The following is a 27,126-nucleotide window of genomic DNA, read 5'->3' on the forward strand; positions in this document are numbered from 1 at the left end:
ATACTTTTTATTGTATGATACTCTGTATGTGGCATTCAAATTCATTATCTGTTCGTGGTCATTTTTTATAAGAGCGTCATTATTGGATTTTTCAAACATCAAAGATGTGTTAGTTAGCAGATAATTTGCAAAGACAATTACGTATCATTAGACTGATTACCTATCATTGGACTGATTCTTATAGTTTTTTAGTTATTGGATTAATTATGGATTTATAAGATTTTTCTGTAATAGTCATATGTATCTTCCATTAATCAAAAATTAAAAAGAAATATCCAAGAAGTCAGCTTTAAAAATACCTTTTTGGATGTGTATATCGAAACCATGGTAGCGAAATGTTTCCTTGAAGCTTTTAGTTACCCATTTTTGTTGGTATTTAAAAGCTTTATTTAGAACTGATAACCTGTCTACACAGTAGCTATATTTATGTATTTCAGAGATTGGATAGTAAAAAGAGCCTTACTAAGTCTCATATTTCAACTCCAATCTTACCAGTTAATTTTGCAAATTCAGCGTATAGTTCTTTAACAAATTAACCTCATAATGATTACGTTAGACACAGCTTAGCTTAGTATCAATTTAAAAACACTTTTGTTTGTTTTAAATTAGCAAACAATGTTATAGCCTTTATTGCAAAGTTGATTCATCAGTGTTTCAATATCCAAGGCTGTTTGTTTATACTTTAATGACATAACGCTTCATCGATAAACTTTCATAACCATGTCTCTATGGATTAGAACGCAAAGAACTTTTTTTGTTATAATATTTTTCAATAAACAATGCGGCAACAAGAAAGCGAGAGATTTCTTTAAGAAAATTTCCGAACAATAACTCGAGCATTTAAATTTAAGCGTTAACAAAAAAATGTTTATTTAGTATTCAGAACTCTTTATTTCTGGAATATTGGTCCTTATATGGAAGTTATTAGATAATTAGAAACTTTAGAAACCATTTGTATGCTTATTAATACTTAATTGCTTGTAAAACGGTATATGTTAGAGATAGACAAAGAAGAAAAGAGTAAAATATTTTACACAAAAGAATAATAAATATAGTAATTGTAAAGATCCTCAAACAAATCTTACAAATTAAAATTTTTCAAAAAATAATATAAATAAATCTACACAGAAAAACATAAAAATTGAATTTTATTTATAAAAACTGTTTTATTACTATTAAAAATTTTGTAACAAGGTTTAAAATTCAAACTTTAAACTGTTACTTCTAGCCCTGCTACGAGCTTTAATAAAAGTTTACTTACAAAATGTCCTTTTTACTTTAGTCTTTTAAAATTATTTTATGAATTAACAGATTTCTTACAACTTAAACTAAAGTGCTTGTCAAAGAAAGTTAAAAACTGATTGACTATTGTGTATATAATTTTGCTTTTGAATTTATTGTAAATTTAGAGTACTTTTTTAAATAGAAACTTATTACAATTAAGACTTAAAAGTTTTTTTTTCAAGTAAAGACCTTTCAATACCTCAAATTATACTCAATATTTAAAATAGCAAAACATTTACAACAGTTTTAGTTTTGGTACATATTAGTTAATTAAAAAAAACATTGTATATGTTGTAGTCAGCTATTTTTATTTGTTTTAGAGATAGATATGAATAAAAAACACACTTTTGAAAGGCTGCTTGGTTCATTTTAAGTTTTATTATGATTATTTTTTAAAACTTTATAAAAGGTCTAAATAGTACATTGGTTCTACACAACTGTAAAAGAAAAATTAATATATGTTTAAAAGACTCTACTAACTACCTTAAATATAAATTTTATTTAATAATATTTAAGAAAATAAAATTATAAAAATTGAGATGTTGTATTGAAAACAAATAAAAATATTTCTACAGTACATTTTAACAAACTATTTAAATTTAGAATTGTATCCAGTTGATAGCTAAAATTTACAAAAAAAAGTATTTAAAAGTTCAACTTCAAGACTTATTTCTTTTAACCAAAATTTAACAAGTTAGTTTAATTTAAAAGGTACATTAATTTGAAGTCTTTTCAAATTAAACTATCTTTATAAAAGTTTTTGAAAAGCCTCATGCCAAATGTAAAAGAATAAAGTAGAACAAATACAAAAATAAGCATTAAAAAAAAAATAAAATTTTGGATTTATTAAACTAATTTTAATATAATTAGTAATTATTCAAACTCAAAAGAAAACTCTTATTAATTGATTATTATATGTTTTGGTTTTAAAAAAACAAATAGAGAGATCTCAACTACTTGATCAATTTACGTGAATCACATATATTATTATTCACATATTTCACATATCTTATTTCACATATTCACATAATCTTATTCACATATATTGAATATGATTTATTTAAGCACTGACGAGGTCTTTGACCGAAACTTAGTTTGTAAAGTAAATTTTCAGAAAGAATATATTCATTAATTGATTATGATAAAAACGTATAGAATTTTTATTTTACCCTATTGCAAAACTGATGCAACTTTCAGGTTATTCAACAGCTTGTGCTAAACCACATGATTAGAGTATAGCTAAATATATTTTTAATATTGTATCTAAACTAATAGGTGTCATTGACCAACTTTTATAACTTGTTAGAATCTTAAATTATATTTCTAGCTATTCTAAACAATAGGTTATATATAATATAACTATCCACCAACTAAGGTTAGTAAAAAGTCGTTCAAGTGTGATGATAATCTGAATTTACCGACATCTAAGTATTACGAATATAAAATACTTAGATAAAGTTGCAAACATACAAATAAAGTTGCCTGTTTTTTTTTAGAAAATTGTATAGTTTTAGTTGCTACAAGTTGATTTATGCAGAATGTATAAACCTTAAAAAATTTAAATTAATTAAAGTAAGGTATTATTTATACTATATTTTAGAGAATTTTAATACTGAGATGAAAATTTAAACTTGAAATATGTTAAATTTGAATTAAAACTATTTTAATTTTGTAGCCTAATTATTTATAACATTAACGTTTAAAACTTATTTTTTTCCATAGTAATTCAGTTAAAATCAAATTCTTCACACTAGGTAATTAATTAGTCTTTTTTTAATGTAAAAAAATGTTATTGTTTTTTATTTTTTTCTTATTACAAACTTTATTACAAACTGTTGAGAACTATTAATAAATAGTAACTACAACTATTACAAAATACAATGTTTACTTATTTAAAATAATTCTACTCATTAAATTTACTGTTCACACTTTGAAAACACTGGTCTTTTTTATGTCAAAAAAAATTATCAGTAATCTTATGTTATGAAATAAAATACACTTTATATTTTTTATTATGCAACTTCGATTAAAAACCAAAAATGTTTTGGATTAGTATTTTGTATTTGTAATTTGTATTATAAAAACAATTAGTTTTTTTTTAATCTGTGAATTTTTATTGTTTTATAAACTTTACTAGCATACCAAAAACGTACTTTTAGGTGTTAACCCTAGAGATAAAAATAAAACTGTTTATTACGGAAAATAATGCATTATCTTATTTGATTAAAGTTTTTCATTACAACGTGTTTTTAACATATAAATTTCTTAAAATGTACTTATTTAACTAAGCTTTTTATTTAACTTATAGAAAAGAAAGCAACTAATTTGACTTCATAGTTTATATTATTTTTCTTATAGTTGTGTAGTTAAAAAAAAACTTGATATGTATAAATATAATTGCTTAAGTAATGTCAGCTAAACGTTTTTATACTTGATTAATTAATATCTTTTACATCTATACTTCATGCATCATTGTTAACATCATATGCACCAAGTCAGTAATTTATTCCATTTGTAATAGTAGTAGCAATAATTCATTGTAAACCTTGTATTGTAAACATTTATGGAGATTAATTTTGTTTTTGTAAATAGTACTCGAAGATTGATAAAATACTTCATTGTTTTGTTTTTGAGCTTAATTTATAACTAAAAGTTTTTGCTTCAAAAAAAAAGGCTGTTTTAAAGTTGTTTGCAACAAATTTAAACGTAGTTTATCTTTTCATTAATTCATCAACTGTGTTTATATTTTTTATCACTAAAAATCAATCATTTATTTGAGAGCAATGAAAATTAGATTTTGTTTAATTTAATATCTTTATTTTTCGAAAAAAATTAAATTAATACAAGTTATAAGAATATGAAAAGTATGACTTTTCTTAATCTTATAATTTTTTCCTTGGAGAAAATAAAACTTTGTTTAAACCATAAGTGATAGAATTTTTACTTAAATCAAAATTAATAAAAAAAGGAAACTTTTCGTTTTTATTTTCAGTATTTATACAAAACTTTAGTATATGTAATTTATAATTCTACGCAAGGTAATTTTATGTTATGTTGTTTTGATGTGTTAGCTTTGAATTTACGGAAGGGCAATTTTATAGCTTTTAGTTTTACGCTTCTACTATGATGAATTATTCAAACTTAAATGACATATGTTGTCTTTTTATAGCATTTTAAATATGTTATCTCAATAAAAGCTTATTACAAGCAGTAGTTAAGTGTTTGCTCAAAGTATCAAAATAAAAGAAAAAAAAATTTAAAACCTACCCTGTTAAGATAAATATTGGGGTATGTAATTTATATAATTTTTAATTAGAAACAATAAAAATACCTTTAAACTATATTAGTAAGAATTGAGAGTCTCAACACGTTTTTTTGATATTTTTTAATGCATAAAAAGAAAATGAACGCAAATTTATCTTTAATGTAGTTGCTAAAAAATCTAAACATTTAATAAAGCTAGTTAATTATTTTAATATCAGTAAATTTTTTAGTGTTTACGTAGGAAAAAGTTTATATATTAACCGGTTAATACAATTTACTATTTCAACATTTAGTTTTTACTATAAAACTTATGAACTAACAACAAAACTTTATAATTACATTAAAATCATACGATTACATTAAATATTAACTAATATACTAAAAATGATACCGTATATATTAAAACTTTTGTGCTAAGTATAATATGACTTATTATAAAAACATCTTTAATTAGATTTATGAACAAAAATAAAACAAAGAACACAAACATGGGTTTTTTGAAAAAGCTGTTTCGCAAAAATAAAAAAGTTGACCTACGTGAAAAAGCACGAGAAGTCTCGTCGAGTTGTAGAAAAGAGCAAAGAGGTCTGCAGAGACAAGTGTTTGAAGTTAATAATGCAAAAAAGAAGGTGGAAATTGAAATTAAGAAATTAGCTAAAAGAGGTGACAGAGAAGCTTGTAGGATACTGGCAAAGGAAATCGTTAATTCCAACAAATCCATTTCTAGATTTCATAACTCGATTGCGCAACTCAAGTCGCTTGACTATCAAGTTTGTAAAGTTAATTTATATGTTTTTTTTTATTATAATTCATTTTTGAAGTTTAGAAATATAAGATTTTTATATTTTAGTTTATGTCTAACTAAAGTCTTTGTTTTATATAATTTCATAAACAGAATTTTCTGTAGCATTAAGAAATACCGACTTTCAAAGAATAACATTTTCTTAAATACTTCAAAAAACCTGTTTTTTCTCTAATTGAATAATCTTATTTACTGAAATTCTTGAATTGAATATACTGTCAGACTTATTAGGAGTTATCGCTTTAAATTCCTACTAAATTGTTAGTACAGTGTTAGAGTGTAACAAAATAAAGGTATATTTGGTTATAGTTCAAAGTTATTATTTTAAACACAGTAATTGTTTTTCACCTTAAATAGTTTTTTTACAATTCAAAAAATACTATCAAATAAATTAGGATTCGACAACTTTTTAAGATTAATAACTGGTTTTATGAAAAAAGCTTTTTTTATTATACGAGCTTAAATTTTGGTAAAAAAGGACAAAATTATGTTTAACAAATTAAACCTTTTTGAAAAAGTCTTTTAATCTTATCTACAATTAAATTGTTATCACTGACAGATTTTATTATAAAATATTATATATTAGGTACTCTTTTATTACTAAACGTAAGTCACTAACCGAAAACTTTTTCCCAACAGAGCGTAGTTTGCTGCCCTACTATTTATACAAAATAAACTTATTTAAATGCTGCAATTAAGTTTACATAATTAAAATTTTAAGATAAAGTAAAATAACTTTTTTAATAATTATTGTTGCTGTTAACTATAAATATCTTAGATTATTTTGTGTGGTAATGGAAGCGAATATTAAAATTATCAAAATAAAATGTATATAAATGCTAGATCATAGCCTAATATAGGGGGTTGGGCAGCTTTTCTATCAAGCGGCCAATGTTTACATGAAAACTTTTGCGAGCTGGGTTTCTTGGAAAAGTCTTAACTAGCTACATGCTGAAAAAGAAATATATAAAAATAAATTAAAATTAAAATTGCACCTAATGAATCATTTAATAACCATTGTTGTAACTTAAAATAAAATAACTATCACATTCAAAAACATCTGTTATTAAAAAAATAAACTTTTAATGTGAACAAGATGTTTTAATATTAAAATAATATGTGGTAGGCAAGAGATTTCTCTTATTGGGATGGAGCTTGTCCGTGGGCTATACGTTGTCTACCTCTAGCCTAATTCTTAACGATAGTTAAAAAAAGTTTTGTATCTAAGAAACTGATCAAAAATATTTTTATAAGGATATTTACTCCTGACAGATGATTATAGCTAGTATTCTTAAGGTACCAAATGTAAAATCTATTTTGTCATACGTTTTTTCTGTAATTTGTCAGGTAAAGAACCAGGTTGCCATGGTAAAAGTGTCAGGGGCCTTTCAGCAGTCCACAGAAGTAATGAAGGCGATGCAGTCCCTGGTCAAAGTGGACACTATTCGCAACAACATGATGGCCATGAGTAAGGAACTGACCAAAATGGGCATGATGTCGGAAATGATGGAGGAAACGATGGACGATGTCCTTGAGGACGACGACCTTGACGACGAGGACACCCAGACCGAAATTGACAAGGTCCTGGCCGAAATTGTTGGAACTCTTCCTAAAGCTAAAGACTCTGCTTTGCCTCAAGTTTCAGTGCCGAAGACTTCCCGCGAACGTGAAGAAGAGAGTGAAAAGGAAGATGAAGACATTGAAAAGAGACTAGCGGCGTTAAGAAACTAAATTAGTATATAAAAATTTTTTAAATTTAATAGATTTAGAATGTATTTAAGTTTTTAGGTCGTAGCTCAAACTCTATTTATTTTATGAATTTAGTTTACACAAAACGAACTTATTATATGTATTTTATAAAAACCAATGTTAATTAGATGTTGAAGTTAAATAAAAAAAATCCACTTTTATTATAGGAGTTATAAAACGAAAAAAAAAACTATGTTGAGAATGTTTAAGAGATTGATTTTTAACTTTTTGTACTATTGTAAATAAATGTTCTATTCTATGTTGATGAATGTAAGAAATGGTCAAAAAACCAATACTTAAGTTTCCTTGTAGTTTAAAAACCAATACTATCAAAATTCTTATTAGAAAACTGAACGCTTAAACGAGTAACCATTTTTATTCGACTTTATTGATTTTGAAACTTCATTAAATCGTTATCAAGTTTGATTTTTAATAAATATGAGTTGTATTTAGCTAATTGTATTTAATTAAAGATTGTTAAATATATTTTTATATTATAATTTAAAAAACTTGTGATCTTGTTAGCATAGCTGTTAAAAGGTTTTAAATTTAATGCACTTGTTACTGTGATATTAATGGCAAAAGTAGTTTGTAAATAAGGTTATACTAAATCTATAAAACAATATATAAAATGAGAACAGGTCAAATATGCACGAAGACACTTTTGCACGAAGGGTCGTTTTTGCACGAGAGTGAAAAAAAAACAGAAAAAGAAAATAAAAATCAAAAAGACAAAAAATAATTACCGACCGAGGGTAAGGGTTAGGGGTAACAGTGATAGTAAAAATAAATAAGAAAAAGTAAAAAACTATAAAAAAGTAACAAAAAAAAAACAGTTACCGACCGAGAGTAAGGGTTAGGGTTAAAAAGAAAAAAAAGAACCTAATAAAATTACTAATCAAAGAAAAAAACAAGAAATATAATAATAAAAAAGAAATACCGACTGAGGGTAAGGGTTAAGTTAGGGGTAATAGTGATAATAAAATATAATATAAAATTAAACTAACAAAAAAAAATTCAACCCGTGCAAAAGTGTCTTCGTGCAAAAGCGTCTTCCTGCATATTTTACCCTTTCGACATATAAGACAAAGTTTTAATTTCATACTTATTATATTGCTTGAAGTACTTTCAGATCCTTCTTCGGCAAACTAGTTTTTTTTGAACAAGAATGGTTTACTTAAATTTATAAAATATGAAATTTATTCTTCTTCACTTTAATCGCCATAATTAGAGGTTGTAATACTGCGGTTTGGAGGCCTGATGCAGTCCGCAAAGTAGAAACGTATTGCCCGTACGCAGTTTTTATCTTGAAGAGTATATCGTAAAAAAACAAGTACATTTTTTCGTGTGCTCTTATTTTAATAGTGAGCAAACGGGAACGGGTCAGAAAAGCACGGGCGTCACTTTTGCACAGAGTGACACCTTAGAACGGAATGACACGTAAGCAAAGAGTGATACTTTATCACGGAGTAACACTTTAGCACGGAGTGACACTTTAGCACGGAGTGAAACTTTAGCACGGCGTCAATTTAGCACGGAGTGTCACTTTAGCAATGAGTGACACTCTAGCACGGGGTGACACTTTAGCACAGGATGACACTTAAGCACAGAGTGACACTTTAGCTAGGAGTATGAGTTAAAATAAATAAACAATTTTAATGATATTTAAAATCAACAAGAAATATTTTTAAAACTTAATTATTTTTATCAAAAACTTATGTATAACTTAAAAAGAGCTAGTTTGAAAATGATTAAAAAAAGTACCATTTTTTAGTTACTACTGAAAAGATACTACTTAAAATTTTCAATGAAAAATATTCAGTGCTAAAAATGGATTCACTGATAGATATTACAAATGTTTTAAGTACATATAACATTTCTTAATAAAAGTACAAAAAAATAAACACTTTTAAAACAACTATTACTATAAAAGAGCTGTAAAGTTTAAAAAATTCTTATAAATTATTCAAAATCAGTCAATCTATATAGTTTTGAAACATTTGTTACTATATAAATTCAAATTGTTGTTAACATATACATATTGGAAGTAATTAATTTACCATAGTTTTATCATTATAACGATATAGTTTTGTTTAAGTTAAATTTTTAATTTGTACTCTAGAAACAATTATAGAGTAATATAAGTACAGTATAATTAATAATAGTGATATCATCAACGTTTTATTTAAAATAAATTAAGATAACATTGTTAATTTCAATTGTGACTAATAGTTGTTTTGTTTTGATGAATATCTTAAGTTTGTAGAACAATTAGCTTTACAATAAACAAAATAAACAAGAACACGTGAAGACAAACACAAACGTGTAGTTTGAAAGTTGATGAACAGCAAATCAAAAAACCTTTATCACAACATGAAAACCTAAAGGGTAGATAAAAAAAGAATAAGAGTTGAATAGAACATATAACTTTTTGGTTTGCTTAATACACAATTAGTTACAGGTATATAAATGGAATTATTGTACATTGCAAGTTTAAATATCAAACTTCAAATCAACAAAAAAATATTTTAAAGTTTTATTTTTTCTATTTTTGTAAGCGAAAAACAGGATGTTATTTTGAACTAGAACTATTATAAAATGTTTGAGTACCAAAACAGTTTATTTTGTGTTACAGAACAAGAATGAAAATGTTTATAAACTTATAGATTTTCTTTTTTCAAAGTAACTTTTGATACTATTATATGATATATTCCACATCAAAAACACATTTAATGTATTTTATTTTCAAATATTGAATGATAGTTTCAATAAAGCTTTTTAAAAACATTATAAACAGCATAAGCAATCGCTTCAATAAGCACAGAAAAACTGAACATAATTTTTCTTTGCATTATTATAAACAGTGAATACGTTTCCATAATTTCTTGAATGATGTTTCCCTTCTTTTTTTTATGTGGGAAAAGTTAAGAAACTTGCAAAGAGGTTCCCACACGTCTTTGAAACTGTAAACGAGTAATTGATTCTTTGGTTAACACTAAGATAAATTAAGTATTTTCTGTGGTGATATTTAAAAATCATAACTTTTTTTACAAAACATAAGGCGTAAACCTGTAAATTGTTAAAATACTTTAAAAACTTAAGTTTTGTGATTATATACATCATACTAAGTGTGATTATTAAGTAAAGAAATCTATACTTATATTTCTAAGAATATTCTACGATGTAAACTGTAGTTTAAATAAATTATAAAAATATCAACCTATATTTTTATCATTTCCTTTAGGAAAATTGTTTAAGTATTTTTTTTCAACTGTAGCAAACATTTTTATAAAATAATTTGATATTGAAAAAAATATTTTAACAACAAAATTTAAAATGTTTTTAATAACACGATTGTGCTAATGACTATAAGCTATCAAGATTTGAATCTATTAACCTATGTAGTATTTACTTTAGTTGACCTAGATAAACTAGAGCAAGGTTCCCAAAACTTTTTTTCAAATGGCCCCCCTTTAAAGAAATTAAAAAAACTATGGCCCCCTCTATCAAGATTACTCAAAAAACTACCATTAAAAACACCTAGACCCTTTTTTTTGCTCTTCAACATCAACTCCAGAATATCTAGTGTAAGTTGTTTCAAATTATGACCTCATGTCCCCCCTGTGGCTACTTTACTGCTCATGCCCCCCACTCTTTAGCCCCCAACCAATTTAAGGTCACTTCTGCAAGAAGACACTTTTGCACGGGCTGAAAATTTTATATGTTTATTTTAATTTTTTTGTTAGTTTAATTTAATTTTGTTAACATTATTATTTATATTTTAATTTTACTATCACTGGTACCTCTAACCCTTACCCTTGGTCGGTAACTTTTTTTTTAAATTAACTTGTTTTTATTTTTATTTTTTTAATTATTACTTTTACGGTAATAGTGTTACCCCTAATACTTACCCTTGTTCGGTATTTTTTTCTAGTTAATATATACTTTTTTTCATGTTATTATTACTTATAATATTTTTTTTACTATCACTGTTACCTCTAACCCTTACTCTTGGTTGGTATCTTTATTTTAATTTTTTCAGTTTGTTTTTTAGCTTTTTATTGCTCTCGTGCAAAAGTGACCCTTCGTGCAATATTGTCTTTTTGTAAAAGTGACCCCTTGTGCAAAATTGTCCCTTCGTACAAAAATGTCTTCGTGCTTATTTGACCCTTTCCCTGTTTAATTCTTTAAAAACAAATCATGCTTGCTGACCAAGTTTTTGTTATGACCCCGATTATGTTCTTATTTGAATATACCTGGAACGCTTGATGTATTATTATGAGGTGTTTTGGGTGTTATTGTTACTCATTATACCACAAAAAAGAAGTTATAATTACAGTAACCTCTCGCATCTTTACGCACTCGTGACGTTACGCATTTGAGAATTCTAAATAATTAAAAATATTTTTTTTAATATTGCACAAACTAGGTTTATTGTTTATTTTTAATTTAAAATAAGTTTTTTAATGCTAACTCACCTCTCTTTATCTTTAAACTTTGTAAATTTATGCTCCTTGACTAATTGATAAACATTTAGTTATACCTTAGTTACTAAGGCTTAGTACACCAGAAATTTGGCATGAAATTTCATTCCTACTCAAAAAATTCATTAATATCTCTTTAATACAGGGGTCGGCAAACTGCGGCCCGCGGGCCAACTGCGGCTCTTGAGGGATAAATCTGCGGCTCGCGAGCACCTTTATTTTTTAAATGGAATGCGGCCCGCGAAAGAAAATGCTGCGGCCCGCGAGCAGGTAAATGTGGCCCACTGAGCAAAAACTTATTTTAAATTAAATTTTTTTCGGTAATTTAGTTTAATTTGATTGATTTCGTTATAAGTCTCTGTAGTCTGTATAACACTTTTAAACAATCGAAACAGTTATATGCTTAGCTTAAAAATGAGAAAAAGACAGATTAGTATTTGACTAGTGTTTTTTTTCTCAGTTTCATAGTAATTTTGTTTTTACAACAGCAAGTTAAAATCTGAAATAAAAGTTTTATGAGTGCTTAGAATTAGTTTATATTTACTTACATATAGTATATTTAGTTTACTTACTAAGTAAATAAACTAAATACAAATGTTTTGAATTTTGTGAAAAAGTAATGCACAATTGTTAACTAAAACATAATTTCCTTACATTTTAGGTATTGTGCTTAACAAGTAACTTAAGCATAAGTTTTTTTAGACTTTAATCACACTAAGTTAAATTTGAGTGTGCACAAAAACATTTTAAGTAGCATAATAATAAGAAGTAAAGTTTGTTTTATTTTGGTTTTTACAAATTTATTTTTTAGATGTTTTCTTTGCACTTTAAATTATTTACTAGGCGCACCAATGTACATAGATGCTCTTTTTTTGAACAACTATTTTATCTATACTTAGTTAGATTAAGTAAATTTCATTATTAATATATTATATATATGTAATATCTTAGTGTGTACAGACACATTTAAAACAATGTATATGACATAGATTAAAACAGTTTTTGTTAGATGTTTTCATTTTTCAAACAATATATTTTTGAAAATTTATCTAAACTTTGCATACTAATATACACAGGTGTTTTGCCATTTTTAATACAAACTAGATTTAGAGATCTTAAATTTATTAACTTCGTGTAGTCGTGGTGTACGCGACTCGATAACCAAAAGGTTCGTCTGTACACCAGTTCTTAAGACCAGACTTTTTTAGCGCTTGTTATATCGTTCAATAAAGAACATATCTAATTAAACGAAATAGTTTAAATATAAGCAAATAAAAAAGTTAACGTTGCCACACACTCAGACTAAGTCAGGTTAGTTTGAAAACTTTTCAAATATCATCAAATTTAGGCATTTTTAATGTTTTTGGCTTGAATTGATTTTTTTTCTAAAACACCCTTAGTTTTTAATCACTCACGCTGGCTTTTTTGCTTTTAAGAGTGGCTTTGAAGTAAATTATGATGTATGTTATGTTCAATTCACAGCGCTAGTTTGAACTATAATGTGTATTGAATTTTAAGTCTTGCAGCTGCTATAGTTAAAAACGTTATGTTTATTTATTTACATATAAGTGTGAGCAATCATTGTTGCCAAATAACCTTAAATTTTATAAAAGCTTGGAGTTTGACAATCTATGCTAAAAGAATTGGGAAAAACCTGGAATTCGACAATTTTTGAAAAAACCTTGAATTTTAAACAATTTAAATGCAAAGTAAAGAATTTTGATTTGACTTAAAAAGTCTATCATATAAATATTTTTTTGTTAACACCATTTTTAAAATTATAAATATTAAAAGTGCTTAACAATACCTTTTAAATTTTGCGATACTGTTCAAGACAGTTTTTATCATAAAATTAATTTTGTACCAAAAATAGACCCAAAAACTTGTACTTTTGAAAACCTGGAAATATTTCTTAAAATCCTTTGGCAACCCTGGAACTGTCTACATTCTTTCTAAGGGTAAAACATAGCACATATGTTTTTGTTTGACATACTTCATGTGTATACAACACAGGAAAAACATTTTTTAAATAGGTAATAATAAAAGTTTTAAGTATAATGATTATATATTTCATTATTGTTATCTTTATAATCTCTTGTTGGTAGTCAGATTTATATGGTTTCGCAATATAATTTTCTTTTATTGTATGTAAAACCTTGTACATTAGTTGCCATAGGATTTATTGTAATGTACAGTAATACTTTTTCTACTTTTTAAATTTCCTTAAGAGTTTTTTTGATAAGTCTGTAGTTACTGAACATAATCATGTGCTTTGTTGAAACTGACTTAAGCGGTTTTTTTTCTTGTCTTGGAATAAATCCTAACGATTTTTAAGTTTTCATTCACTATTTCTAAATGCACAATTTTTATTGCAGATAAGGAATTGATATAATGCTCAATAAAAAGTTAGTTTTTATACCTTATTAATGACTTATCATTTTTTTACTTCCATTAAAAGTATTTAAGAAACATTATTGTCTATTTAAGCTGAACTGTAATATTTATTTTGCTGTGTAATTAAATCACTGTTAATAAACTTCATTATTTCTTTATTTTAAAAAGGTTGTCAAACAAACAGTCTGGTTTGAAATATTTAAAAACTCAGACTAGGTTAGACTTGTTTAAGACATTTTCAAAATCTCATGCGTGCGAAACTGTTATTTCAAACACTTATAATAAACGTTCGAATTCTCAAAATAGTTTTTATTACTGTAGTGTAGTTTATTAATTGTTTATTTTTTCTAGTTTATTTAAATGTAATGTGCTATTTACTGTGATAATTTTTTAGTTAAGTATTTAAGCTTGATTAACAGCAAGCTTTTAGCATTTTCAACTTTTAATAAACTTAAACTGGTTTGACTTTATTCAGACATTTTCGTTTTCAAAGTGGCAACTACTTTAAAAGCTGAAAAATACTTATAAGCTATTTTATTAAAGTATTTGAGCATAAATTATGTAAAAACATATTTTTTACTTTTTTTACAATACAAACAGGTATAAGTTCTAATTACTTAACTAATTACTCAATTTTTAAAAAAGTGCAAACTATTTAAAACGGGAAAGTTGTTTCAAAAAGTTATTGCTTTTTAAAATATGAAAAGGTGGTTCATAATATAAAAAAGTATTAAGTGACCTATAGATGTTTTTCAAGTACAGTTTTTATAGAGAGTTGGGTTGTAAGTAAAGTAAAAATATTAATCTAAATTGATTAAGTTATTAAAAATGTACAAATTTTTTTAACACTTATGTATATTAGTAAATGTAAATTTTATTCCAGTTAGTATGTATAATTTAACAGGCATTTTTTGTGTAGCTTTAAGTCCTTGAAAAATAAAACTATATAAAAGTAAAACTTTCTTCAGTTTGATTAAAACTAAAACTGCGGCCCGCGAAGATTTTGGAAACTTGAAATTTGGCCCGCGAGCACCAACTGCCTGCCGACCCCTGCTTTAATACAATACAAGTTAATCTTTATGTGGGCATAGGTCAAATTAAAAAAAGTTTTAGTAACATAAACAATTTTTATTAAACATTTTTCTTATAACTTATATATTTTTGTTCAAAAGAAGAAATTTATTACAGCACCAAATGCATATTTTAGTAAAATACTATAGAAACAAGTTTTAATATAGACACCACACCATTTTTAATTTTAAACAAATGCTTAATTATAAGTTGAATTTTCTAAGTAAAATAGAACATAAATCTTAAATAAAGATATATTAATAATAATAAAATTACTATTATTAAAATTAGTAAAATTTTCTACAAGTATTATTATTTTATAAAAAATGAAATATTTTTTTTTATATATGCATAATTTTATCTTTTGTTTTCATATTTATAAATAAAGTAAAAATTTTGTTAAAAGTGGGAAAGTCCCCAGTCTGCTTTTAACTAGAAGCGAGAAACAGCCATTATAGTAAGTATATTTGGTACCTCTCGTATCTTTACGATCTTTCGTATCTTTACGCATTTTTTCTAGGGACACAATGTGCGTAAATAAGCGAGAGGTTACTGTAGTGCAAAAATAGCTTACTTTTAAAGTACAAGTTTAAAGATTATAAGTTATTTTGTTTTTGAACAGTTTTAGACAAATTTTTCAATTAGATATGTTTTTAAAGAAATGTTTGAAATAGTTTACGACTGCTGAAGGTTTATTTTGGTTTAAGATAAACTAAAGCTTGAAAATTTTGAAAGGATATAAAGTATTTTATCATGTGTACTTTACACATTTTATTTCTTTAATGGGTTTTAAATCTTGTTATTAAACTAGTTTTTACTTCTAGTAAGTAAGTAAATCCTCAAAAAATATTGAACAAAACACTTACACAAATATTATCAGAAAATATTACATTTTTTTGTATCGCGCTTAAAACAATTACATAACTATAAATATTTTTAAAATGTATTGTACTAATTGTTTAAAGTTTCTAAAGATGTATAAAAAAGTTAACATAAGTTTCCTAAAAACAGATTTAGAGTTTCACTAAACTTACAATTTTCTTATGATATTAAGGATCCTTTGTAACATCTTTAAACTTATTCATCTTCAACTATATATAAACGTGTTGTGTTAATTTCGGTATTTCAAGAGTAGAGACATCAAAATACAATAAAATGTCTTGAGTTCTAAAGCAGAATTTCCTGAAATTGGAAATACCACATCTTTTAAGTGTGATTTTAGTAAGTCGGAGATAATAAATAGTAAGAGGGCAATTTTAAAACTTTGGGAAATATGGGGGCGTAAGCTAGTAAAGCGACAACAACTAACTTACAATAGTTGTTCTAGGGGTTTGTAATGAAAAGTAAAAGATGGTCGAAACAAACCCTTGGGGAAAATAACTAAAGTTTAAAAAGTAGTATATATTTAATGATTACGATTATTAACTGCAGATTTTGGTTAATTTTATTAAAACAGTTTATTATAGACTCAGTAATATTTAACCAAAACTTATTGTAGAAACGCATGTTGTTATACTTTGTGTATTTATTTGTTTTCAATAACTAGAAGAACATTTACAGTTAACTTATATATTTACTTTAGTTTGTATTTTACAAATTTTAAATCTCTTGAAAATATTAATAAAATTAACAAACCATGCTATAAGTACTAAAAAAATTAGTAAAATTCAAAAATAGGTATAAAAAAAAGACCGTATCAACAATTTAAATTTTTATAAGTAATTTTTATCAAAATTTTCAATATAAACTTTATGCTAAAAAGTACTATAAAAATTCAATTAAATTTAATACAGTTTGCATGTATTTAAAAATTAATTTTACAGCTCTTAAAAGCGTTATTTACCAAATTGTATGCTTAATTTAACAAATTTGGTTTACAATCTCAATCAGTTTTAAATGATTTACAACTTGAAAAGTTTTATAAGTGAAAAATTATGTTTAAATTTTTAATTTAAGAGTTCTGCCTCTTTAATTCTCTTCAAAATCCGATAATTTTATCCAATAATTTTGAAAGCTTTAATAATCTATAAATTATCTTTAGATATCTCTTTCAATGGCTCTTTACTTGCATTTCCAACTTCTTCGTTGTACATTTCACACTAAAAGTTTTTTGTTGATATAAGATTTTCTTAAGAATTAATTACACTTTCCCTTTAAAATTTCTTATATTGACTCATTTAATTATAATTTAATTTAGTAAATTATATATAAGTATACACTAACGTTCCAAAATACATTGTCTTCGAAAATTTTTGTGTGTGTCAAGGTACTCATTACAGGTATGCAAATGACAAAGCCAGTAAAAATTCCAGATACAACAGAAATGGTGAGGCATGCCAGCATTGCGTATATTTGATAAGAAGCTTGTACAGAAGATGATGAATGCTTGATAACGTTTGAATAACTGTTGAAATATTTTGCTTTAAATAACTATAAATATGTTTTATAACGTATCTTTTATAGCTAAATAAAAAAATATGTAGTATATTTATAGCTTAATAATCGATAAAAAATTTGGTCCAAGGACCTGGTGTACGAACAAACCTTTTGGTTATCGAGTCGTACACCACGGATACTTTTTAACGTCTTCTTCAGGACCTAAATACTAATAACTAATGCGAGTATAAACTTAAATGCAGAACATATACCTTTTAAATTTGAAACTCTTAGATACGTAGACAAAGTGTTATATGAAAAAAAAGGTTGACAAGTTATTTTTTAATTTTAAAGTTATTAACTGAACCTATCAATGTAGTTTGTTTCAGAGGCGTATGCAGCCGCAATAGCACTTGCAACACCTCCCAATATACCCGGCATTCCGTGTAAGTTATGCACTCCACAAGTGTCGTGTAGTCCCAATCTTTTTCTCAAAAATGGCTGTTTTTTAACGTTTTTATTGTTTTAAAAGTACGATTATGATAAACTTTGACGATATTTTTAGTTTCATACATTTTGAACAGTTTGATATAAAGATTATTGTATGAACATAAAGTAAAGTTATATTTTTATAAGATGTTCAAAAATTGTATAAACTATATAACGAATGTTTCATTACATTTTTTTAAACTTTTTTAAGATGTGTTAAATACAACTTACAACTTTAGCATTTAGTTTTGTCAAAGCTGCTTTAAAAGTTAAATATAAGTAACTACAACTAAAGCAAAAATTAACCCTATGGTTGGCTTAAATTATGGTTTGTAATGTATTTTTTGTTTTTATTTTTGCAATATTTTGTAAGTAGTTTTCCTTGTATTTAATTTTTTCTTAGACAATACAAGATATAAAAAGTTTATCAAAATTATCAAGTTTATAAAGTTTATCAACAGTAATAGTAACACTAAATTCTATGAAAATGCTAGTTTGTATTCTAAATACTTACTATTTGTAAATTATACCCAAAAAAAAAATCACTTTTATAAATATTTCTTTATAACAAAAACAATTTTGTGTTTGAACTTGAAAGCGTAATAGATATAAAATACTAAAATTTTTAACTATTTTAAATTTTTGTTTACTTCTTTTTTTAACTTAATAAACTATAACTAACTTATACATACACTTATTTATTTATTTTTTAAACCAAGGCATCAAAAAAAGCTCTCTTTTTAGTTTTAGTAGTTTTTTTTTTGATGTTTAAACCTACTAAAAATAATGTACATTTTTAAAATGTCGTTTTATACTTATAGTTTACTTGAGTACAAGCTTATTTTTTACAAGTATCTTTTGTAGCTTCAGCGACTATTCAAAATTTTTGTTTAACCTGCACATATGCAAATCCTAAAACGGAAACAATGCCGCTTATTGCACCAATCAGCAATGCACCAAAAGGTTGCACCAAGAAATCGGCTGCCGTTCCAATTGCTACACCTCCTGCAATTGCTGCATTTTGGATTTGCATCTAACATTTTCATTGTATAATTTAATATAAGTATGAAACTATGAGCTTATGTTGTTTTTCTTTAGTATTCTAGTTAAACTTATTATCATAGTGTTATAATAAATATATGTAGACTAGCCTTATAATTGTATATTTTCTAGCTGTTATAAAAAAGTGTAAAGTAAATAAGTTTAAATCTAAAATAGTAAATTCAGTAGTTATGAAATGTCAAAGAGTAAAACTTAAAACCTGAAATGTTACCTTATAAATTCAAAAGTTTTATATTTTGCCAAAAAATCTTTATACTTAAAAAAATTTTTATTGATAAAATTAATAATTAAAGTACTAAAATTTTTAATCCTAAAATAATTTTAACATGAAAAAATACAAATTTTAAATGCTGTAAATATTTTGTTGCTGTTTTTCAAAACTTCGACAACAATTTTAGGTTGAAGTAAATTTTAAACGTTGTTTAAACTGTATAATTTAGCTTTTAAAAGAAGTGAAAAGTTATAGTGTTTTCTAAATACAACATAAAAAACAAATTTATTAGAATAAACTAAAGTTAGAACAACCGGTGCTATAACAATTATAGCAAAAATTCAAATTATTCCGGCAAGGAAAAATTTATAACTTATGTGTACAAATATCAATGTAATTTTAAATAGTCGGGCTTCAAATGAGTAGTTTAAAAACGAATTTTTTTTATGGTAACACATAGTAGCTAACTAATTTTGCTAATAAAATTCAGACTAAAACTAAAGGATTTTTTGGTATATTTATAATTTAATAAAATAACGTACTGAGATATATTAAGTTTTGTTTGATTAATTTGTTTGTAGACTATATCGCAGAACAGTTTCTACTAATTCATCATTTAAAACAGTAACTGAATAATATAAACTAACTTACATTTTAAGTGCAAATTACTAATTATTATAGCTTAAGTTTTAATCATTTTAAAGTAAATTTTTAAAAGTGTAAGTAGCACTTAATCTAAAATAACTAAAACCTTTTTGAAGCCGAGAAAAAAACACTTACAATTTTTTTTTATTTAGTTTTAAAAATGTTAGTGTAAAAACGCACTGGGTTGAAGTTGTTGTTTTCTTCGATTAGTGCCGAAGTTGCAAACGTCATAGTAGTTGATGACGTAAGACTCATTATCGTGTTGATGTAAGCCCTCATCCGATCACTTCCAAATGCAGGTGATGCATTGAAGCTTGGCCAGTAGAGCCAAGAAAACAGAGTTCCTAATGTATAAACTTTTTAAACCATCAAAAAGTAGAACTCTAAAAATATTAAATAAAAACATGTATTAACAAAGCAGAATACAGTACAAAAACTTTTATTTCAGTTCTTTAAAAGTTTCCCACTAGTGTTAGAATTAAATAAGATAAAACTTGATGACTAAAAAAAAATTATATAAAATACAAGTAAAGTATTTAAAAAAAAATTGAAGTACGTTATGAAATATAGAAACGCATATCAAAAAAATGTTGAATTTTTACAATAAAACAGATAAATGAAAAGCACGCTTACCTATAAATGCGTATATATCTGATTGGTATACTGAACTTTCTTTCTCGGATTTGTATGAATAAAATCTTCCTAAAACAAAAGACACAGCTAAGCCAAAGTAAGCTCCAAAAGCATATATAACTATTGTGCCTCCTATATCGCTTAGCTGCAGTTTTATAAATCAGTTAGTAACCTATGTACCTGTCAAAACTTACATGATAATTTAAACAAAATACTAGCTTTTTAAATAAACAGTTAATTTGCCTGTAATTTTCTTTCCATCGAAAATTTGTTATCATTATTTTACTATTGTGAAACAGAAAGTGGCTAGTTTAAATCTTAAGTAAATAGCTACATTTATTTAGTTCTTTCTAAGTAATACTGTACATTTTATTGTATTAAAATTTTTTTTTTCTTGCAAGTAGTTTTAGCTTTTAAAAAGGCTTGCAAATGTGACAATTAAAGTACAACTATAAAATTGTATTATAACGTATTCTACTAGTCAAAAAAAAATACTGAATAGTAAATGATACTTTTATCATAATTGAACTATTTTTACTGTTTAATTACTAGTTTATGAACAACATAAATTGAAATCAAAATATTAAGATACTTTTTAATTTTTTTTTAGAACTATTTGCTTTAATGGTTATATAGTTTAATTATCTAGATCTACAAACACTTAGCGTAATATGTTTTTAGTTATTTATAAATTACCTTTGTGCAATCTCAATATAGGTTAAGTGAATTACAAATATGAATTTGTTATTACAAAGTACAAAAATATTGATAGTTGCTGGTTGAAAATAAATAAAATACGATTAGACCCTATTTAAAAAGTGAAGATAAAAACTGATGAAGGTACTAGAACAACTAAAAAGAATATGAAAATGTGTTATATTTAAAAAATTCTTATTTAAAAATTTTGTTAAATGCGTTTTAAATAAAATTGTTGAAAACCAGAAAACACTAATCATGTGAAAACTAACGATTACAGAAAAGTTTCACTACGAAATGAACTATTGTTAAGTTAAAAGGATGCTAGTATTTAACAGGAGTATTAGTACGACAATTAACAAAAAAAAGTTATTAAAAAGTAAGGAATTCATATAACTGATGAAAAAACATCAATTTGGATTGCTATATTTTACCATATTAATATACAGTGTTCGTACCATTACGTTTTATCAAGATGGTTGAAAACATTTTTAATTTTGTAAACTTTCGAAACCACCGTATAAACACTAAAATTTATGTAAGTTTTGGAAAAATATACTCAAAATAAACTTATTTCTAATAATTTTTTTCAGTAACTAACTTAATGCAAAAAATAAAAAATGTTAATTATTTTATATATTTTATTAGTGCTTAGAAGAGAATTTTTTTAGCTGTTCAAAGTACACTTTTGTACTTAGTTAAATAAGAACTCAGGGCTTACTCTATTCTAGTTAGACCTATCGTATTTTAGAAAGTTTTATAAACGTGATAAGATTTAAATGCGTCAAAACATTAATTAACAAAAACATTCAATTTAAAACAGCAGCTCTTATAAAGTATTTAGTTCATTTATTTTTTTTTTGTACTAATATATATATTGTATGATTCAAACAAGAAATGTTCTAGAAGGTTATGTATTAAAAAAAGTAAAACTTTTTGTATAACAATAGTCTTTATTTAAATAAATCTACAGATTAATATATTTAAAATATTGAACAATATGCTTGAAATTAACTTCAAACTACGAAAAAAAAAAGGTTTTATAACAAAATCGTTAAATAATGTATGAAACCAGGGGCGTCGCGTGGGGTGTTGCACTGCCGCAACTGCACCACCTTGAAATTTTCTAAGAAAAAAAAAAGTATCTATAACGTTTTCGTTATTTTTTTGAACGAAATCTCTTTTAAAACTTCAATTTTGAAAACGACCATTTTGCCCACTTCACTGCCGCAAACTCTTAGCTGACTGCCGCAAATGAACTCAAAAAAGCAAAATTTCTTCAAGAATTACCGCAAAATCAATATCTTGCGGTAAGTAAGCTAAGTTGAAAATTCCCTAAAACAGGACTTGCTTAAGTATCATCTACAAGCTATTGTAAACATAAAATAAAAACAAAGCAAGCTACTGCAAAGGATTAAACTTGAGTTTATGTACCCACATGATTTTTTAAATTTAACAGATCACTTCTATTAAAAGATTTGTCATAAATTGCATATTTTGAAAAAAAAGATAAAAACCCTAAATCACCAAAGTCTTAAAAATTTGATTTTTTATTTTAATCTGCATACATAAACTTAACTATAACTGATTATTGTTATCATAAAGTTAATAAAATAAATAATAAAATTCAAGTTCTGATAAAAAGAATTAAGAAATTTATTATAAACTTCTAGTTCACTCTTACAGAAAAGTATTTTAGATTTATATTAAATAAAAAATAGTATTATTGAAACAATCACATATTTAAATAAAGTAAATAGCCTTAATTTAGAAACTTTGATTACTTAGAGTAGTTTAACATTTTAGGAAAATTTAGTCTACCTCTACTTTATATAACTTTTAGTTTAAATTTTTCATAAACAAAGCAAAAATTTTAGATAAAATTGTTGAAACATGGTTGCCTTGCCTCATAATCAGGATAACTTAGAAATCTTAAAAACTCAAGATGACCCAAGATAAATTAAAACAGACCAAATTAGAAAAATATTCAGGCTGACTAAAGCAGTTTTAATTTTTACTCTGAAAATAACAAGGTTATTTAAAATTAAAAAATAAGTGTTTTACCCCTATGGCCACATGAAAACTAACTAACCAAACTTTTACTTCTATAATGGTTACATATTTATAAATTATCTTTAAAATTCTTGAAAAGTTCAACAGCCTCACAACTTAACTTAAAAAAGTTGAGCTCCTGAGAAAAATACTGTCATCAAAATGAAAAACAAATAAATATTAAATAAAGAAAAGATACCCTTAAAAAACTATTGAATTTTAAACCTCCAACAAAAAACATTAAAATTAGAAAAAAAGTTAATAAAAATGTTAATGTTTGTAAAAAAGATGTGCAAATTAGTGAGGAGTAAGGGGGGAGGGTGTATAGACACTTTTTTACATGTTGTTCTTATTTTAACTTTTTCAGAAAGCTAATAGTTACTCTTTAATAAACTTGAAATTTCCAATTAAACTTTTAGTTACAACCAGTCAAAGCCAAAGAGTAGAATGGTTTATTATACAAGGAGCAAACCAAAACAGCAAAAAATACAATTTTACTGAAAACATATATTCTCCATAATTTTTAAAACAATTTTTAATTTAACTTATTCATCCTAATTTTTTTAAAACTTTATACTTTTGTTGAAGAGAAGTTTTCAATTTTTAAGTATCAATATGTATTTTTATATATACAAAAAAAAAACTTTTGTTATAACTTTTTTTTCTTGGTGTTTTAAATATCTAATTTAGCATTTTTTTTTGTTTTATAAAAGAAACATCTAAAGATTTTGAGGCCAACTTATAAAAAAAAGATATGATTTTAGTGATTTGATTTATTTGTTGTTTGAGTTTATATTATAAAAATAAGGATTCATTTGTACCTCTGACTGTGAATTACCATATCTCAAAAATTTTAAGAATTTTTTATATTGATAAAAGATGACTTGTAGTTAAATTAAAACTGTATAAAGTAATTTCAGTAAAATAATTCTAAAGTAGATGTTAAGGGCATAAGGGGGGGGGGGGGTAAAACATTTTTTCAAACACTGTTTTAGTTTGTGCCTCCCATTATGAACCTTTTGTAGCCTTTGACTTTGACCGGCTATATCTTAAAACATATACTGAATTTTTAAAATCTGTAAAAAGCATCTTGTAGCTTAGTAAAAACTACATAAAATAAGATCAAATTGTTTCATCCCCCCTATGCCCTTAAAAGCAAAGCTTATCTTCAGGTGTAGCAAAAGTTCAGTTGTTTTCAAACTTGACAGTAAAAACATATTTTTATTAAAATAATTGATATTTTTTTAAATTCTGCACCACCTAAAAAAAATACCACGCGACGCCACTGTATGAAACCAAAGTTTAAACAAATTATACTACTTTATTTAACAGCTTAAATTAGTTTTTACCTTTAACAGTGATGTGACGTACAATGAAACATTATAAAACACGACTTCTAATGTAGCCATTACTATCAGCTGCATAGGACTTGTTTTTCCTAAAACTGCTCCAAACGAAACTAAAACAGTAGCTACAGCGAAGTCCGCCTTAAGAAAACTGTTGTTTAAAAAAATTATAAATAATAAAAATGATAAATATAGAGTAAAAATTATTAAAAACTCTGATTTTTTTTGTAAATTTTTATTAGGTCTTCAAACAAATGCTTTAAACGTTCCGATTACGAAAACAAAATAATGTAATGTTAAAATTGTTTACCTTGTTCTTTACTTTTCATTCAGCTCAATGTCAATACATAGCTATACTTATACATTTTTTAAATCTATTTTTACAAAGTTTAAATATTATGGAAAATAAAAAACTCGTAAAAACTTATAGAAATATAGCAAACTCTAAGATCATAAAAAACCGCATTTAACTCAAAAAATATGATTGGTACAACTTTTTTCTGTACTATTAGATAATAAAAATTTGAAAAAACAAATAAAATGATAAAAAAAATGCTTTTTTTTTGTAAAATATATCTTCAGTAACCTCAACAAATTTAAACTGATCTGGCGTTGATCATTTTCAAATGATTCAAACCAGCCATTAACAAGAAGGGACCACTGAATGACAAAACAAGTCAACAAAAAATTAAATCCAACCGAACTGAGTCCGTAACGTTTGAGAAATGTCATCAGAAATCCGAAACCAACTAGCATCATCACATGCACGTCTTGGTACACTAATGTTTGATTTTTTTATTACAAAATAAATTAACTTCAAGTGAACTAAGGTTTTCATGTTTTAAACTTAACAATATACATAAACGACAAAAGTTTATAATATTTAAAATGTATAGAGAAATATTTAGTTTATAAATTAATCAAAAACAAAATTCGGTTTTGCATATATTTTATAGAGAATACAAAAAAAAGTAATAGATACTTTAAAAATATTTTGTAAAAGCTTTTTTAATCTCTGTGAAAATTTTCAATTGTTAGTTTTAAAATACTTTTCTTATGCTAATTAGAGTTTTCAAGTTATCATTTTAGAGACTCTTTTATACATACAATATTTAAACTGTGTTGTGTAAGTTATAAAATTTTTTCATTTAATTAAGAAAATAAACTTAATTATTCTTATGTTTAAGCTAAAACATGAGAGTAGCAAGACAAGAAATTTTTGTAAATCAAGCAGTTGCACTTTTTTATTTTGGCATTTTAAATATTGCTTATTTTGGTATTCGTATACTTACTTTATTGAAACTTAGTATGTCAGTACTTTTACCAATAAAATATTGATATTTTGTTTCAAAAAATTTTACTATGAAATAATGGTTCAATTAAACAGTTGTTTTTTAACAACATTATTTAAATAGAAAAATTCAGTTCATCTCCTTGAACCAAGCTGAGAACTTTAACTGTTGCATGCAAACCCAAAAGTTACAATAAAACTTTTTTAGTTTTGTGAATAAGTTTTTTATATTCTAGCAGATAACTTTTACATAATTTTATTAATCAATATACCATTAATCACATAAAAATTCACATGTCTACAAACTTCATTTTGTAAAATAAAAGCTTTATATTTTAGAATAAAACTACTTTTTAACTAATTTACAGTTTACTGTTATAAGTTTTGTTTTAGCTTAATAATATCTTATTATTAAACACTAAATTGTTATACTTGTTTAACCGAAGATGAAAAAAATTCAATTTAGAATGTATCAATTTTTGTTATTTTTACTTTTTATATACTTTATAATACTTCCTATTTATAAAATTTAAATTAACTTAAAATATATTATATCATCTCAAAACAAAATTTTACGACAAACTTGAGTACAAAACAGAAGTGTCATTACTGTCAACATGGCTGCTATATGACACATTTTTGTTTGTTGGTCCTGTGTACATAAAGTCATACTGAACATACAGCCCAAACAAAACTATAAAAACAGCTTGCGATACAAAAAGAGTCACCACATGTATTTTCTTGAACCTTCAAAAAAGTATTTTTAGTTAATCGAATCTTGGCCGAGTCATACTTGTATCGGATAATATTAAGGTAATTATAGTAAACTTAAAGTATTTTAAAGCTGTTTACATAAACTAATTATTAGCATTAAAATAATCATATGTTAGAATTAAAATGATATACTGTTGTTTAGTATGAAAGTATAAAAAAAAAATATATATATATATACGTTTAATTCAACAAAAAACTATGTGTTTTGAAATTATCTAACTATTAATTGTTTGAGTAAAAAAACATCTACTACTTAAACTAGTAAACTTTAAGCATAAAGTTTTAAAAAACAAACTTATCATTTTAATTCATATAACTACGTGTCAAGTTATAACTATGCTTAAGAACACAAGTTACTAAAACGGAAAGTTTTTTGTGTTAAATGAACATACATACTTGTAATACATAAAATACACTGATTTTTTATATACCAACTTACTCCGAATCTATTTTAAAACTTTTAAAATTAGTCGATAATACTGTAGTTTTTTTTTACAGATAGC

General features: G+C 25.1%; 1 protein-coding gene and 1 pseudogene across 1 annotated transcript; one reads left to right on the top strand and one right to left on the bottom strand.

Moving 5' to 3' along the window:
* The first annotated feature begins 5,036 nt into the window (after positions 1-5,036).
* On the top strand, positions 5,037-7,081 carry LOC145838857 (charged multivesicular body protein 3 pseudogene; annotated as a pseudogene).
* A 9,927-nt stretch (positions 7,082-17,008) lies between these two features.
* LOC145837810 (ammonium transporter Rh type B-A-like) lies at positions 17,009-26,592 on the bottom strand. The gene is made up of 9 exons (XM_082945261.1): positions 26,433-26,592; positions 25,145-25,337; positions 24,562-24,709; positions 20,465-20,609; positions 20,012-20,175; positions 18,809-18,946; positions 17,792-17,925; positions 17,272-17,452; positions 17,009-17,147 (listed from the first exon to the last, which is right to left on the bottom strand). Exons 1-9 carry the CDS (start codon positions 26,509-26,511, stop codon positions 17,073-17,075), a joined length of 1,257 nt encoding a protein of 418 aa, XP_082801387.1. The 5' UTR covers positions 26,512-26,592; the 3' UTR covers positions 17,009-17,072.
* Positions 26,593-27,126: the final 534 nt, after the last annotated feature.

The sequence above is a fragment of the Thalia democratica genome, chromosome 6, assembly GCF_965202585.1.
Source record: "Thalia democratica chromosome 6, ktThaDemo2.hap1.1, whole genome shotgun sequence".
NCBI lineage: Eukaryota > Metazoa > Chordata > Thaliacea > Salpida > Salpidae > Thalia > Thalia democratica.